Source organism: Monopterus albus, unplaced genomic scaffold, assembly GCF_001952655.1.
Source record: "Monopterus albus unplaced genomic scaffold, M_albus_1.0 scaffold2.1, whole genome shotgun sequence".
Lineage (NCBI taxonomy): Eukaryota > Metazoa > Chordata > Actinopteri > Synbranchiformes > Synbranchidae > Monopterus > Monopterus albus.
Window position 1 is genome coordinate 5026430 of NW_018127882.1, and position 15247 is coordinate 5041676.

Below are 15247 nucleotides of genomic sequence, written 5' to 3' on the forward strand. Positions count from 1 at the left end.
TACACTGGCTAAGGTTGAGGGTCAGCGGAAGACGCACTTTCTCCAGCAACTCCCAGTCCTCGCCCTGTTGATCCGCCTGTTGAGTACACAGAGAGGACAGGATGAGGGTTGAGATGGTGGCTGTTTAAAGACAACAGAGTAATGAAAACATAAAGGGTTAGGAGGGATGATGTTGAAAATGATGGCGAGAGAAGGTAAAGGACTGTAAGAATAGGAGGAGGAGAAATCAATATGGAAGAGAAGAAGGAATTTGTTGTGTGCGAAAAGCACAAGGTAGTTTAGACAGGTGTGGGAGAATGAGGGAGTTTAAGAAAGAGAAAAGGAGCACCGGCGAGTGTTGTCACAGTGATATCTCTGTGGATAGCTGTTATTTTTAGCACTTTTTCCCTGCTCTTCACTTCGCCAGCGTACCTACAATACCACAGCTGCTCTTCACTAAAAAAGCCACAATGACAGATGATTATAGTTTACAAGCCACAATCGTTTTCTAAGCCTTTCTGGCACATTTGACCATTCATTACACTGAATGGATTGAACTGGCGGTTGTTAATATGGTGAGAATCTATTCTGAAGTCCACCTGGAGAATCGTCATCACAACAAAAGGTTTTACTACATTACTTGTGTGCGTGCTTTCACACAACTATATAATCAGTTCCACTAACCGTATTCTGAAGGACGTCCACATATTCTATGGCCTCCTTGAGCTTTGCAGAAGCATCTTGAAAGTGGTTTTCTTTTATGAGGAACTTTCCTTCTTTCTCCAGCAACATGATGAGTCGTAACATCTGCTGCCAGTCCTTCCCCTCTGTTGTACCTGAAGCAAATGGCTTGGTCTTAGAAGAGCTTGCATCCTCTTCATTTTCTGCTCCCTCAGCCAGTGCAACTTTTGCAGCGCCTTCTTTATTTCCTCCATGTTTGCCTTCTTCATCCTTCCCTACTTCATCTTTACTCTCTGTGGTCACACTTTCACTCTCTTGTTTTCCTTCTTCTCTCTCCTGTTCCTCCACCTCCTCATCATCTTCATTTTTGTTCTTCTTCATCTCCAGCATGTTCCAGTATTTCTCCTTCTCCTCCCAGTACTTCTCCTTCATGCGTTCTGACAGGTCCTTCAGGTCTCGATTGACAAGCGACGCCAGAGTGACGTCCAGGTGGGCCACCATGTTGAAGTCTCTCTGGGCCTCCTCTGCATTCCACACGGCAGTGTGGGCCTTGGCTCTCTTGTAGTAGCCCTTCACACAGTCTGAATAACAGAAAAACAAACAAGAATAATGAGGAAAAAGGCATGAATAACAACAGAGTTATGGATTTCTAACCTAGATATATTCAATAATAAACCTGCTCCGTCTGCACTTAGGACAGTGTGTAGGTGTGTAACTGTTAGCGTGGGTATTTTTCATCAGCACAAAGTTTCCAAAACAAACAAACAACAAAATACATACAAGCTACTCTTCTATTACTCACTAAGACCTTAAGTCTCAAAGCAAAGGTTCAAATATTCATATGAAATATGAAGCTACAGCCAGCAGCTGGTTAGCTTAGCTACATACAGATACTCGAAACATGGGGAAACAGATAGCCCAGCTCTGCCTAACAAAAACAACATTCCTCTCTGCAGCTTGCTCATTAACAAGTTTGTTCTTGTTTGATTTATCTGCAAGATAAAAGTAAGAAAAATTGTACAAAAAGTTTGCAACTTTCTACCGTGTCTGGCCAAGAAATAGTCCAGCACATACCTCTCTATAAAACAGTGAATAGTTGTTTTTTTTTTTTTTTATTGAAACAAACTAACACATTAACAAAACAAGTCCGGACATGGGAGACAAGACAACAGATACATGACATTACAAAAAGATGTAAAGTAATTTACAAGATCGTGGTGTGTGAGGGTGTGAAATGTGGGTATTTCCAACTTATGAAGTCTATAAAGGGCAAGAAAGGGAGAAGGAGAGAAAAAAACAATTTAAAACAATAAGATACTACTAATAAAAGCAGCTTGTTATATTTTTAGAGGTTGGTGGGAATGTGTGTGGCCTCAGCCCCAGGTGTTTGGTTCAAGTTGAAATGTGTTAAAAATGGGTTCCATGTGTCATAAAAAGCTGATAAACTATTCTTGTAAGTGGATGCCATTTTCTCTAGTGTGATGTATTCTATCAGAAGATTGGCCCAGTGGTTTCTGTGTAGTAATTTTTTTTGATTTCCAGTTTGGAAAGAGTTTTCTTGGCAATAGCTAGAGAAATTAGGAGTGGGTTTTTGTATTTAATTGGTAGGTGGTCAACGTCTGTGATATTACTGAGTAAGCAAAGTGATGGAGAAGGAGGGATTCTACAGCCCAAGATGGTGGAGAGTTCCTTTGTTACTGCTATCCAGAGGGAATGAACTGGTTGGCAGGTCCAAGTAGCATGAAAATAACTGTCAGTGCAACCTAAGGACAAGTCAACAGTTACATGACATGACATTACAAAAGGATAGAGTGTTTAACGAGGTTGTAGTGTGTGAAGTGTGGGTATTTCCAACTTATGCAGTCTATGAAATGCGAGGGAAAAGGAGGGGAAATAAATAAAAAATACCAATAATAATGATAACAGCACTATTAAAAAAATCAGCTTGTTACATTTCTATAGGTTGGTGGGAATGTGTGTGGCCTCAGCCCCAGGTATTTGATTCAAGTTGAAATGTGTTAAACATGGGTTCCATGTGTCATAAAAAACAAATAAACTATTCTTGTGAGTGGATGCCATTTTCTCTAATGTGATGTATTCTATCAGAAGGTTGGTCCAGTGGTTTATGTGTAGTGATTTTTTTTGATTTCCAATTTTGAAAGATTGTTTTCTTGGCAATAGCTAGAGAAATGAGGAGTGGGTTTTTATATTTAATTGGTAGGTATTCAATTTCTATGATATTACAGAGTAAGCAAAGTGATGGAGAAGGAGGGATTCTACAGCCCAAGATGGTGGAGAGTTTCTCTGTCACTGCTATCCAGAGGGAATGAACTGGTTAGCAGGTCCAAGTAGCATGAAAGTAACTGTTGGTGCAATCTAGAGTGCATTGTGAGCTGATTTCTGTGTCGGTAAAACCAATTTTGAACATTTTACTTTCTGTAATATGGGTCCTATAAATGGTCTTGTATTGTGTAAGTTGTAAGTTTACATTGCTGGTCATAGAAAAGATGTTATTGCAAATTTCTGTCCAGAAGTCGGAGTTGAGGGGGAGAGTTAAATCATTTTCCTATTTAGGTTTTGGCAGTGTTATTGTTGAGTTTGTATTTGATATGAGTTTATATAGCTTGGATATTAATTTCTTCAATTAATTGGGAGGGTTGTAGTGGGTTATTGGTTACACTAATCTTTGATTTAATTATGGATTTTAGCTGATTGTACTGGAGGAACTGTTCTCTCTGAACTCCGTACTTCTGGATCAGTGTATTAAATGATATGAACTGGTTATTTTTAAATAGGTGATGTAAGTGAGTGATTCCTTTGTGTTGCCATGTTGGGAAATAGATAGGGTTATTATACAGTTTGAAATCTACATGGTGCAAGTGATGATTTAGTGATTTTGTTTGCTTTCCACCAGGCTGTCAGAGTTGAGAGGATTGTGACGTGAGGTTGACAGCTGGTGAGGCACTAACTCTTTTACAGTCAGATTTACAAATACAAATTGTCTGTTAACAGACAATGCGTTATGTTTTATATCTCATATCAGCATTCTTCACACAAACGTGACCCATATTTAATTTGAGGTTAAAATTTATTCCAGTTGAGCTTATTTCGAACTAGAAATAATAAAAGTTTATGGTCTTGCCTTTACTTGTACACAAAATCCTTTGTCAGCTGGTATGTATTACAAACCCTTTTACCGTTCGAATCCAATATTAAAACAAATGTTTTCAATAAAGAAGATCCTTCTGGACAAAAATGTCCAGACTATCAAAAATGTTTTGATTGAAAGTCCAGATTTGCGAATTTTCTCAGCTTGGAAATGTAATCTTCCATTTTGATAAAGCAGATTGTAAAGGAAATATAAACAAGCACGAAGAAGATTGTAGGTAGCGCAAGAATCTGTGGGCTCACTAGCGCCCTCTGCCGTGAGGCAGGCGTACTGTTTGCCTCAACGAGTAACTTTTTTACTGGGTTTTATGGTTAATCTGCAGCCTAAACACGTTACTGAACTACATTTTATACATTATCCAGATTATGGCAAGGCAGAGCATATAATCAGAGTGTTTGAAAGCATTTTATTTGCGATATATAGAGGGACAGCGACACACTATTTGCATCGCATACAGTTTGTGAGGATTACACGATCCACCGAGAGGCACAGCAAAGTGCTGCCTCATCGCGCATCTCCTCCATGTATTTGAACGGGACATGCGGAAATTCTGCTATTCTTTATTGAAAAAAATTCTTTCAACATCGGATTCGAACGGCAAAAGGGCCTACAACACACACCAGCCGACAAATATTAACATTTATTATATTTTATGGTTAACTTTTTTTTCTTTTCAAGATTGACGGGGGAGGCTCTGCCTCACCTGCCTCCCCTGACCGCACGTCACTGGTTCTTAGTGATTTAATTGCTTAGTAGAGTTTGGTAGAAAAGGGAGGTCTGCAACTGAGTTATTTAAGTTATTTTTACAGTAATTTTGCTCTAATTCTATCCATGCGCTGTTGTAACTATCCTTCTGAATAGTTGTTTTTACACATTGGCTTGGTATGGATTAGAAAAACAAGCTATGGTGTGTTAAGTGCCGGTAGACAGATTTAGTTACCATTGGACAGAGCCAGACTAACTGCTTCTCTCATTTCTAGTCTTTGTGCTAAGTAAGCAAACCATCTTCTCACTTGGATGCAACAGCCAATCATAAGAGTGCTATCTTCTCACCTAACGCTCTGGCAGGAAATAAATGACCATATTTCCCAAACTGTCAAACTATACTTTTAAAACTCCTGCAAACACACAGGCTCACAATAAAACAAGTGCAAAAAGAGTAAATTAAATTTAAGGTACAGTTGGAAAAGGGTTGGAGAAGGGCTGCAGCTTTGTGATGACAATTTGAAATGGGCCAGTGGAGCTCACTCTTACCCAAAAGTTTGACAATACTGTGTCACTCTCATGCTCACTCATAAACATGTTTATGCCTTTCCTCCTACCACACATGCACAGCTGTACACACTCCCTCCTCCTGCCACACACACACACAAATATAAAGCTGGGAAGACTAAAATAAGCACTGTCTTGGGGTGAGGGGCACAATTCAAAGCTCTGAAGTAGAGACTGTGCCAACATGCGAGCTCCTCTAGGATTATACGAGTAGCCATGGGTGTGACAGTACAATTCCCAGTGCTGCTCCAACTGTAAAATCCCCAATAATGTCCTCAGCCCTCCTACACACTCTCACTGAAACATGCAACAGTCACTGCAATAAACCTACCACAGGCATCAGACCTGTCAACTTTTTACAACATTTTGAAATTACTGTTTGTTAGTGTTCATAGCCAGGGGTGGAAGTAACTCTCTGCAGGCCTTAATTTTACTCCCACAGCAGCTTTTTGTGTATTTGTTCACAATTACAAACAATAGTTTAGCGCATAGAATAATACCCAATAAAATGTTTAAAAACCACGTTTATGGAAGGTGGACAGAGCCAAGCTAGCAGTTTCTCAGCTTCCAGTCTTTATGCTAACAGGAATTGTCAGTGTGATCATTTCACTCACATTTGAGTGAAAATCAGTGTGTGTGAGTGGGAAAAATCATTTGGGTGCAGAGGTGCAACTGAGTTCTTTTGGTTTTCTGTTTGTAAGGACTGGGAACATGCTATCAGTGCTCACAGAGACCAGTGATTAGTGGCTCGGAAAATATGGTTTTCATACATTTTAAATAGTAATGACACTAAATTACATTAGCGTGGCTAACAAATATGGAGAGTATTTTATCCTCTCATAATGGGGGCACTACATTAGCTTGGTATAGTACATTTGCTGGTTCAAATCCCTGAGGTAAAGTGAGTGAATAACACCTTCCACTGTTGAATTGACAATGTGCACAGGATTAACCCTAGTACAGCAGCTCCAATGAAGTCGCTCAGCTCAGGGATTTGATGCAAATATGTCAGTGAGAAGCAAGGAAAAAGTACAGCATGCCTTTTACCTTTGTGTTTCTCCAGCAGTTCAGTTGTGTGCTCTATCACTTCATAATACTCCTCCAGCTCCAACATGCACTGGCAGTAGTTCAACTCCAGGGGAATGATCATTCGACCCAAGTGAATGTAATCTATATTGCCCGGCATCTCCTACACAAACATGCACAGATGGAAGAACAAGAATATGATAAGAGCTGCCGTGTTGCATCTCCTACACATGTTTTAATAATTTATGTGAATCCTGTAGATTTAAATATTTTCACACAGATTCAAAAATGACATGTCTTTGGGATATGAAAGCATCATCGCTGCTGAGCAAAGCTTTACAAGCTGTTAGCACACAGGCCAACTATCTGTATCCAACATCAAACTTGTGATTATGTCTAAAGCTGCCAAAAATGACTCTCTCACACAAAAGAATCCTGCATGCTGTCTTATCTAAAAAGTTGTTCTCACTCCAGTGTTCATCCATTCTTGCATCCCCCTCTCATGCTAGACAACCCTGCACAGCCCTCCCTTCAATTCCCTTTGCCAAGCCTTCCACTTTACTGCCTGTAACCAGGGACAGAGTGAAGCAGAGCAAAACAGAAACACAGGAATCTCTCACTGGAAAACAGCTGAAGTGGCACATCCCAAAACCCTAAAATCCTGAGAACACCCTCAAAATTCACAAGCTTGCATGTCACTCATCACCTCCCTCCATCCTACCTTTCTTCCCCAACCCTTTACTCACTCTGCTCTGGACTGTTTTCAGCAGCAGCACAGCCTCTTTGTACTTGCTGGAAGCCTCTCTGAATTCTCTCTGCTTGACCAGTGCATTGCCCTGCATGTGAAGGATTGGCACCGTTTGCAGCTTCTCATCCTTGTCCATCATCCATGACTCCCTGTGGTAGGACATAGGGTCTCCAACCTGGAAACAGCACGGGGCATGTGGAGAACAAAACATCACAAGGAGAAAAACCACTGATGGAAGCAAATGCTAAACATGTACAAAGAACTGCAGTGGTGGAATGAAACCAAGTACACTTACTCAAGTACTGTACTTAAATAAGGTTTAGAGGCACTTGTACTTTGCTATTTCCAGTTCACTTTATAATTTTGTTCCACATTTCACTTTACAAACATATGATCATCTTATAAAATATTATGCATCGATATATATTAAAATCCCTCTATAACCAACACAGGTGTTTTCAGTAGTCATGTGGCTGATTAGACCTGTTCACTCTGGAGTTGTGCTGGTATTCACATGAGGTTACCAATAGCAATGATAATCTTTTAAATTTCCTGCAGGAAACCAACAGAAGAGCTCATGAAGTCTCATTTTTAAGTTATTTTTCAACATACTGCACAAGATAACTTGTTTGCATAAAATATCTTTTGCACAAAAGGTTTATAAAAAACAAAATCATACAGTACCTTAAGGGATCAATTATTTAACTCTCTGAAAGGGACTTTGATGCATAATGAGTACTTTCACTTTGGATATTTAATTCTTGGTAATACATCTACATTTTTGTACAAGTAGAGTTTTGAATGCACAATGTTTACTTCTGTATTTTTTCATAGAAGTATTGCTAGTTTACCTTAAGTGAAGGAACTGAGTATTTCCATCACTGAAAAGCTGTCAACTCGTGCACAGCCCAGCACTGTGAAACTAGCTGCTGCCGGAAACCCTGGTGAGTTTCAGGCTTGATCTGGATAATATACTATGTCAAAGCTGAATGTTTTAGGCAGAAGAGGACTTGGTTTTGTCATTTCTGTCAGTAGACAAAAAATAATGTGTAGGAGGTATCTCAAGTCCTGAAGAGGGCTGGAAGAACAGGTACCGTAAATGTGTCATTGTTGTTACTGACAGCCTATGTTTACAGATGGCAAAATCTGAGAAAAAGAAATCTTTTAAAAAGTGATTGTTCTACACTGTTTTCTTCTTTCACTCATTAAATTGACATATAGTGTTTTGCCTTTGGTGCTTACCTGCAACAGTTCCATGATAAATATAAGTGGTTGAGGAGTTCTCATTAGGTCATCCAACTCTGGGAAGCCAGTGGAGTGAAAGTGGAACACGTTTCCCATGCCACACATATGTCTTTGGCCTTCTAGGGGGTCTTTCCCTTGAGCGATCAACCTCATTCCCTTGGACACAATTGGATACAACCCTGTGTGCTGCAAAATGAACACATCAACAGAAACACAAAATGGGGTCTGCAACAAGACACGGGAGCTCTTAATCATGTTAACCCTCTGGTTCTACACGTTTGTGCCAATCAGTTCTACAAGAAAAACACATACACGTTTTTGTAGTGAAATCTGCACAAAAGACTGCTCTGGTGGATTCTCTGGATGACAGGTGGATTCAGAAGTTTGATTCATGTACAGTGCTCAGCATAAATGAGTACTCCCCTTTTGAAAAGTAAGATTTTAATCAGTATCTCAACGAACACAAGAACAGTTTCTAAAATTTGGACAAAACTGAGCTGTATAGAACATTTGTTTAACTCATTACATGAAAGTAAGGTTAATAATATAACTTAGATTACAAAATCCATTGTTTTACTCAAAGTAGTTGCTGCAAAAATGAATACACCCCACAACAAACACTACTACATCTAGTATTTTGTATGACCTCCATGAGTTGTAAGGACAGCATCAAGTCTTTTAGGCATGGATTGAACAAGTTGGTGACATATTGCAACATCTATCTTTTTCCATTCTTCAAGAACGACCTCTTTTAGAGCCTGGATGCTGGATGGAGGGTGATGCTCAACTTGTCTCTTCAGAATTCCCCATAGGTGTTCGATTGGGTTCAGATCAGGAGACATACTTGGCCACTGAATCATTTTGACCCTGTTCTTCAGAAATGCAACAGTGTTTTGGATCATTGTCATGTTGGAAAAGTGCATGACGCCCAAGGGCATGGAGTGATGGTAGCGTCTTCTCTTTCAATTTAGAGCAGTACATCTGAGAATTCACTATACCATCAATGAAATGCAGATCCCTGACACCAGCGGCACTCATGCAGCCCCACAGAAAGACACTGCCAACGCCATGTTTCACTGTAGGCACCATGCATTTTTCTTTGGACTCCTCACCTTTCCGACACCATACAGTTTTGAAGCCATCAGTTCCAAAATCATTTATCTTGGTCTCATCACTCCAGAGTACAGAGCCCCAGTAGTCTTCCTCTTTTTTAGCATGGGCCTTGGCAAATTCTAGGCAAACTTTTTTGTGCATGGGCTTTAGGAGAGGCTTCCTTCATGGACAGCACCCATGCATGCCATTCATCTGCAGTGTACGTTGTATTGTGTCACGGGAAACAATCACCCCTGTTTGGCTTTCTACTTCTTTAGCTAACTGCAGTGAACTTGCATGGTGATTTTCTTCAACCCTTCTCATCAGAAGATGCTCCTGTTGAGGTGTTAATGCCCATGGACGTCTCTGTGTGATGGTTGCAGTTCCATCTTTGTTAAATTTTTGTGCCACTTTTGCTACAGTATTCTGACCGATAAGTAAAGCTTTGCTGATCTTCTTGTAGCCTTCACCTTTCTTGTGTAAAGAAATTATTTTCCTTCTCGGGCCTTGTGACATTTCTCTTCCACGTGGTGCCATTGCTGAGAGCATGAAATGGGAAGGGGTTTTCTTTAAGTAACGCCCTTCTATAATCAGTTGTCTGCTGGACACCTGCTTAATGAATAATTAGACTCACCTGTAGTTGAATTGTTGTTGTTCATAATGATTTTGTTGTCTAAAATTTAGCTTCTCTCCTAAGACTTTCATTGGGGTGTACTCATTTTTGCAACATGGTCTTGAATGGATTTGTTAGGGAAAATAGATTTTGTGTGTGCACAATAACAAATCTTGGTTGCACTCACTGGCCTGCATTTGTGGGAGTACTTTGTAGCGTAGTGTCCCATAGAAAATGTTGATTTTGAAAGGAAAGTTAAGGTTTTCTGATGAATCTGTTGGGGTGTACTCATTTATACTGAGCACTGTACATCATAATGAGGAGCAAAAGCTGCCCTTTCTTACTCATAAGCATTCACTTGGACCCCTTTCAGGGGTTTTGGGTCAAAATATCTAAGTGTGTACTGTACGTGCATGTAAAGTCTGTAGTTGAACTCACAATGGCATCACACCAGAACTCAGCCACCTCCCCAGTCCTCATGGACGTCAGCAGGGTCTCCCAGACCTCCATCTTGAACATTTTTCCAACAAATATCTCAGCTGGCCTTCCAGCCAGTCGACTGTCATCGATGACCGTCCGCTCAAAATTGTCTAAAAGCGTCTGGAAGTGGAACACCAGCTGATGGAAAGAGGCAGCAGAGGAACGGGAAGATTTAGAGAAGAGGAATTAATATTTCATGACAAAAAAAATACATAAAACATCTAAAAGTCCAAAAATCCTCTGGGAAGTTTATGAATGATCCCCACATCTTTTTAAAGTTTTTGAATGAAAACTCACACTAGCAGGAGATTTTAATGGGATTGTTGGTTTGGCATGCAGGTAACAAAAATAAACAATATTTACCTCACTTCTTAATTAAATTGTTGTAATTTTATTTATGTCTGTGTTATATATAAATGAATGCATGCTTCAATAAATCAAACATCTTCCTCTTATTATTCTAATCTGTATTTTCTATATAAACTATGGACTTCTGATCTAATTACTGTCATATTTCAGACATTTCATCACTGACTGTAAAATTATGTTGGTTGAATGTAACTTCCAATTTATAGCTTGAGAGACTGTCTATAATGGTCTTATAACTGGGAGCAACTGGGAGCCACCTGACGGGAGAGCAAACAGACAGGTAAATGAAAATTTGTGCTGGCACTGTCATGGAAAATGTTTGCCACTGTGTCTAGGCTCTGGGCCATATGGCTGGATGTGACCACAAGGTAAAAAACAAAACAAAACAAAACTCAGTGACCAGCAGATCACTGGATGAACAGAGACATGGACACTGCCAAAAAAACATGTTGCAATTTGGTCAACCAAATGTTTACTCTGTGTGTAAGAGCCAGATAGAGAATATTTTTTTCCCTGCATGAATAATTCAACAGAAGTTAATTAAAGCGGGGCAATGCATCACACAGCTAAAAGAGAACACTAATTATATCGTAAAAGCAATTACGCAAGGAATCACTTTCTTCAGCATACTGGGTTTTAATCTAGTGCTGTTTAAGTTTTCAGGTTAAATGTGATTTAGCCTACCTTTGTCCCAGGTGGAAAGTGTGGCAGCGGTCCCCTGCCTCCAGCCAGAATCTTCTTCCTGACTCCTGGGTAGTTGAGAAGGTACGTCTCCTCCATTGTCACTCTACCTTCAGCAGTACCTGACAGAAGAGTGTGTGTTTTGGAGATTTCTTTCTCCTCTCTAGGTCTGTGTTCTTCTAGCTCTCTAATTAGCCTATAGAGAAAACCTTGGCTGGTTAGCTGCTCTCTGACAGATGGCAGGATTAGGCTGGGTTTTGAGATGGCCAGTTTAATCTGAGGAGCTAATCCCTTGCCTCCCCCTGTGATTGGTGGGGCAATCCCTGCTGGAAGGAGCTGGAAAGGCACTGGATGACCGCCAGACCCAGAATTATATGTACAAGAAAGGCTAAAATCCCTCTTGAACAACTAAACATTACTCTGGAAAGAGAGTAATGCGATGACATTAAGATGGTCCTGGTCATGGCGAGAGGCCTCTAGCCCGTAGACCTTTAACCTAAGAGTCACAAACACCAAACACAGTAACTTAACAGACTGTTTTGCTGCTCTCTCTGGATGAAAGCCTGTTTCAACTCTGACCTCATCTCTGCTGGCCGTGATGGGGTAACATCAGAAATGTTTGTTTCATCTGTAACACCCAGCAGTGAAGTCATGTGGTGCTGGAGTACACCTGTACACCACTGCAGTAAGGTGAGAAGTTAAACCACCCCTGATCAACAAAGATGATTTTTTTTTCCCAGGGGATGTTAATTTGCTCTTTAAATTTGAACCAGGGCTTCAACTAACAAATATTACAATTATCATTTAATCTGCCAATTGTTTTGTCAATATCTGATCAATAAAATATCAGAAAATAGTGAAAAACGGCTGTTGCATCCTCCTGAAGCCTAAGTGAAGCCTCCTTAAGTGATTAAAACAGTTGTTTTGCCAGAACATTTCAAGTCATTTGTAGCTTGAAAAACAACAGACAGTTAGATTATCAAAATAGTTTCCAATTAATCTACTGATCAATTGGTTAATCAGATAATTTATTGAGCTCTAATTTGAAGAGGAAGGACCTGAATACAAGAAGAACTCAAACAGTATTAAAAGCATGATTTAGATGAATAAAGCTTCCCAAAGCACTGGACTGGACGGAAACAGTCAATGAAAGTGACGGTTTCTTTGACATGTCATTTATTCTTCAACCGGGTAATGAAATACAAATATGTTAAGATGAAGTAAAAGCCAATTGTCTTCAGAATGACAAGCAAAACAGACAAAGATCACAGCCTTGAAGCTAATCAAATACATTATCATACAGTAAGTTGCAACAAATTCTGTAAAACTATAAAGTCCTGGTACAGAAACCAGTATGTATGCTGTGCACCATGTAATGTATGAAAATGACATGCTGGGAAAAAAAAAAATGACAGCAAGTCAGCTAAAAAAGACTCCCTCCTTCCCTGTATGAAGGCTCTCCTCTTCCTCTTCACGATCTGTGTGTGTGTGTGTGTGTGTGTGCGTGCGTGTGGGGCTGAAGATGCAGGCTGCCCCCTGGTGGTCATTTCTCTATCAGCGAGTCCAGCTGCTCCTGCAGGGAGGCCAGCTGTAGGAGCAGAAAACAGAAGGCGTGATTGATGCCCGACAGCCCCCGGGTATAATTGGAGGGTAAGTGGATGATGATTAACATGTCTTTTCACATTAATCTGCTGCCTTCATTTGTCAATACAAACAACGACCCAGGACAATGGGTGGCCACTGTGCCATAGGACTCCACTGGTAGCCGCTTACAATTTAGATTTCACATAATTGAATCTGAACTTTGCTATTAGTTATGAAAGCCGTTTAGTTTAATAAGGATGCACAATGCCAGCTGCTAACAGCATCTGACATCCTTACAAGATAAATTCATGCAAAGTGCTGAAAGCTCACACCAAGAACTGATCCTCAGATTTTACAGAAAGGTTCTTACCTGCTCCATCTCCCGCTCCTCCTGCAGAATAATCTCATCCAACAAGGCTTGGAAGCGGTTCTGAGACAGGAGAGAGACCAACAAGATTTGTCTGAGTCGACATGCTGAGCCTCATTAAATTGTGATAGCTTTAAATGTGTGTGACTGGGCTGCTCATGTCCTATCTCCTCTCTGACAGAAAGGCCACTTGGAATGCCAGTCAGAGACAGCTGACCTTTTCTCCGCGGCTGTGATAATAACGACTAGGGATGGGGCTTTGACGGCCCCAAAACACTGGGCAATGAGAGCCCCAAATGGCAATGTAAAAAGGGCCATGTCTGCTCGTGCTCTGCTGCCTTAAAGAGAGCTTGACAGAACAACTCATTTCCATGCTATTTTTGGTGCACGGGCATGCTTATACAGCAAAGGGCTGAGAGGAGAAATGTAATATTTAAAGCTCTGAAAATACAAACAAGACAAAATATGGTCTCCAACACTGTGTGTAATGAGGTGTTTTTTCACATCATTGGACTCGCTACATGTAGGCTTGTGCCTCCAAACTCATCTGCATGTTCTTGTTTATGTTTCTAGTCTTTGAATATTTGCAAAAAAGAAAAAAAAGTGTGGGTTCACTGCTTACTTTGAGGGCCTGGTTCTCCACTTTCATGATAAGCTCCTCCTGTTGTTTCTTTCGGGCGCGGGTATCCTGAAGCTTGGCCTTGACGTTGTTGATCTGCACCTGATACTCCATAACTGCAGCAGACAGCAGGAGATTTACATGTTACGACCGTCATAAAAACACTCAAAAAATATATATTTTATATATACATATATGATTCTGGCTTTTTGTGCAGTGAAGATTTGCTGATAAAAGCTGGAGAGAGTGACATCGCTTTCACAAAGCCAGGACGACAAGATATGCACCTTCGCTTGCTGAAGCACAAGCATGCCTCCGTTTCAGTTTGATAAATTGTGGTTAATGGGAAGAACAAATCCTTTTAAAAGGGCAAGATCTGCCTGGCTAAAGCACTAAAAGACACAACTAATTCAGTGTGCTCAAAGCTTCACAGAGCGTTCTCATTAAATCCAGCCAAAGTGATCATGACAACCTCTGGTTCCATTACCATCAACTTTCTTTCAAACCAGTTGTATCTATCCTCTGCTTCCCCCTAACTCGCTCCCATTCCTATGATATAGCCCATCTAATATTCAAAAATCAGGAGGGAGGAATCCTTGCAGACCCACTTCATACTACTGTTCCACAGCTGCTGGAAACATACAGAGCCAAATCCCGACACATCAGGAAAGCCTCAGTTGGACTGAAGCTGACCACTAGTATTGCTGACTGACAGCTCCATGTATGTAGATAAGGAGGCATTGAGCTGTTTGAGCTGCACAATGAGCACGCTGTCAGACTGCTTGTTGAGCAGGAGAGTTGAGAGCTGTCAGTGTGCGCATCTCTGTGGGTAAGGAAGCAGCATGTGAATTTAAATGAAAACAGGGCTACTCGTTTGAGTGTGCGTGTGGTGTCTGGCCTAGAAAATTCAGCTCTGAGTAGGAGTGCAGACACCTGGCTAAGGTTGTTTCTGACCTCTGCTTTGACAAGACTGAGCTGGGTTTGATTTAATTTCATGTCAAATGGCCTCAAGCCACCAAGTCTGTGCTGAAAGCAGCGTGTCAGGTTCTCAGCAGTGACCACTATGATTGAAAAATCAAAGACTGTCGGCATTGCAAGTAGGTCAGCTGAACAAATCAGTGTAAATGTAAGTTGCAGGCATAGCATGAAAGGTTGCCCAATTCTAATGCTGCACTTGCTTCATCCACCTAGGTATACAGTGGGTACAGAAAGTATTCAGACCCTTTGCTGTATATTTAACTTAGGTGCTGTCCATTTCTTCTGATCATCCCTGAGATGGTTCTACACCTTCATTTGAGTCCAGCTGTGTTTGATTATACTGA

The 15247-nt window shown here is 40.6% G+C and overlaps 2 protein-coding genes across 2 annotated transcripts in view; both read right to left on the reverse strand.

Annotated features, from left to right (window-relative positions):
* Positions 1–25: 25 nt before the first annotated feature.
* On the reverse strand, positions 26–11454 carry LOC109955008 (aryl-hydrocarbon-interacting protein-like 1). Its single transcript, XM_020590761.1, has 6 exons — positions 11359–11454; positions 10264–10443; positions 8118–8306; positions 6874–7050; positions 6149–6290; positions 26–1241 (listed from the first exon to the last, which is right to left on the reverse strand). The coding sequence occupies exons 1-6, from the start codon at positions 11452–11454 to the stop codon at positions 634–636; spliced, it is 1392 nt and encodes a 463-aa protein (XP_020446417.1). The 3' UTR covers positions 26–633.
* Positions 11455–12514: 1060 nt separating this feature from the next.
* taf7 (TAF7 RNA polymerase II, TATA box binding protein (TBP)-associated factor) overlaps positions 12515–15247 on the reverse strand; it is an 11629-nt gene continuing 8896 nt past the window's right edge. The window contains exons 10-12 of the mRNA XM_020590225.1: positions 13929–14041; positions 13310–13369; positions 12515–12943 (exon numbers count right to left, since the gene is read on the reverse strand). Coding sequence (XP_020445881.1) covers positions 12899–12943; positions 13310–13369; positions 13929–14041 — 218 coding nt within the window. The 3' untranslated portion in view covers positions 12515–12898. The remainder of the gene's footprint in view (positions 12944–13309; positions 13370–13928; positions 14042–15247) is intronic.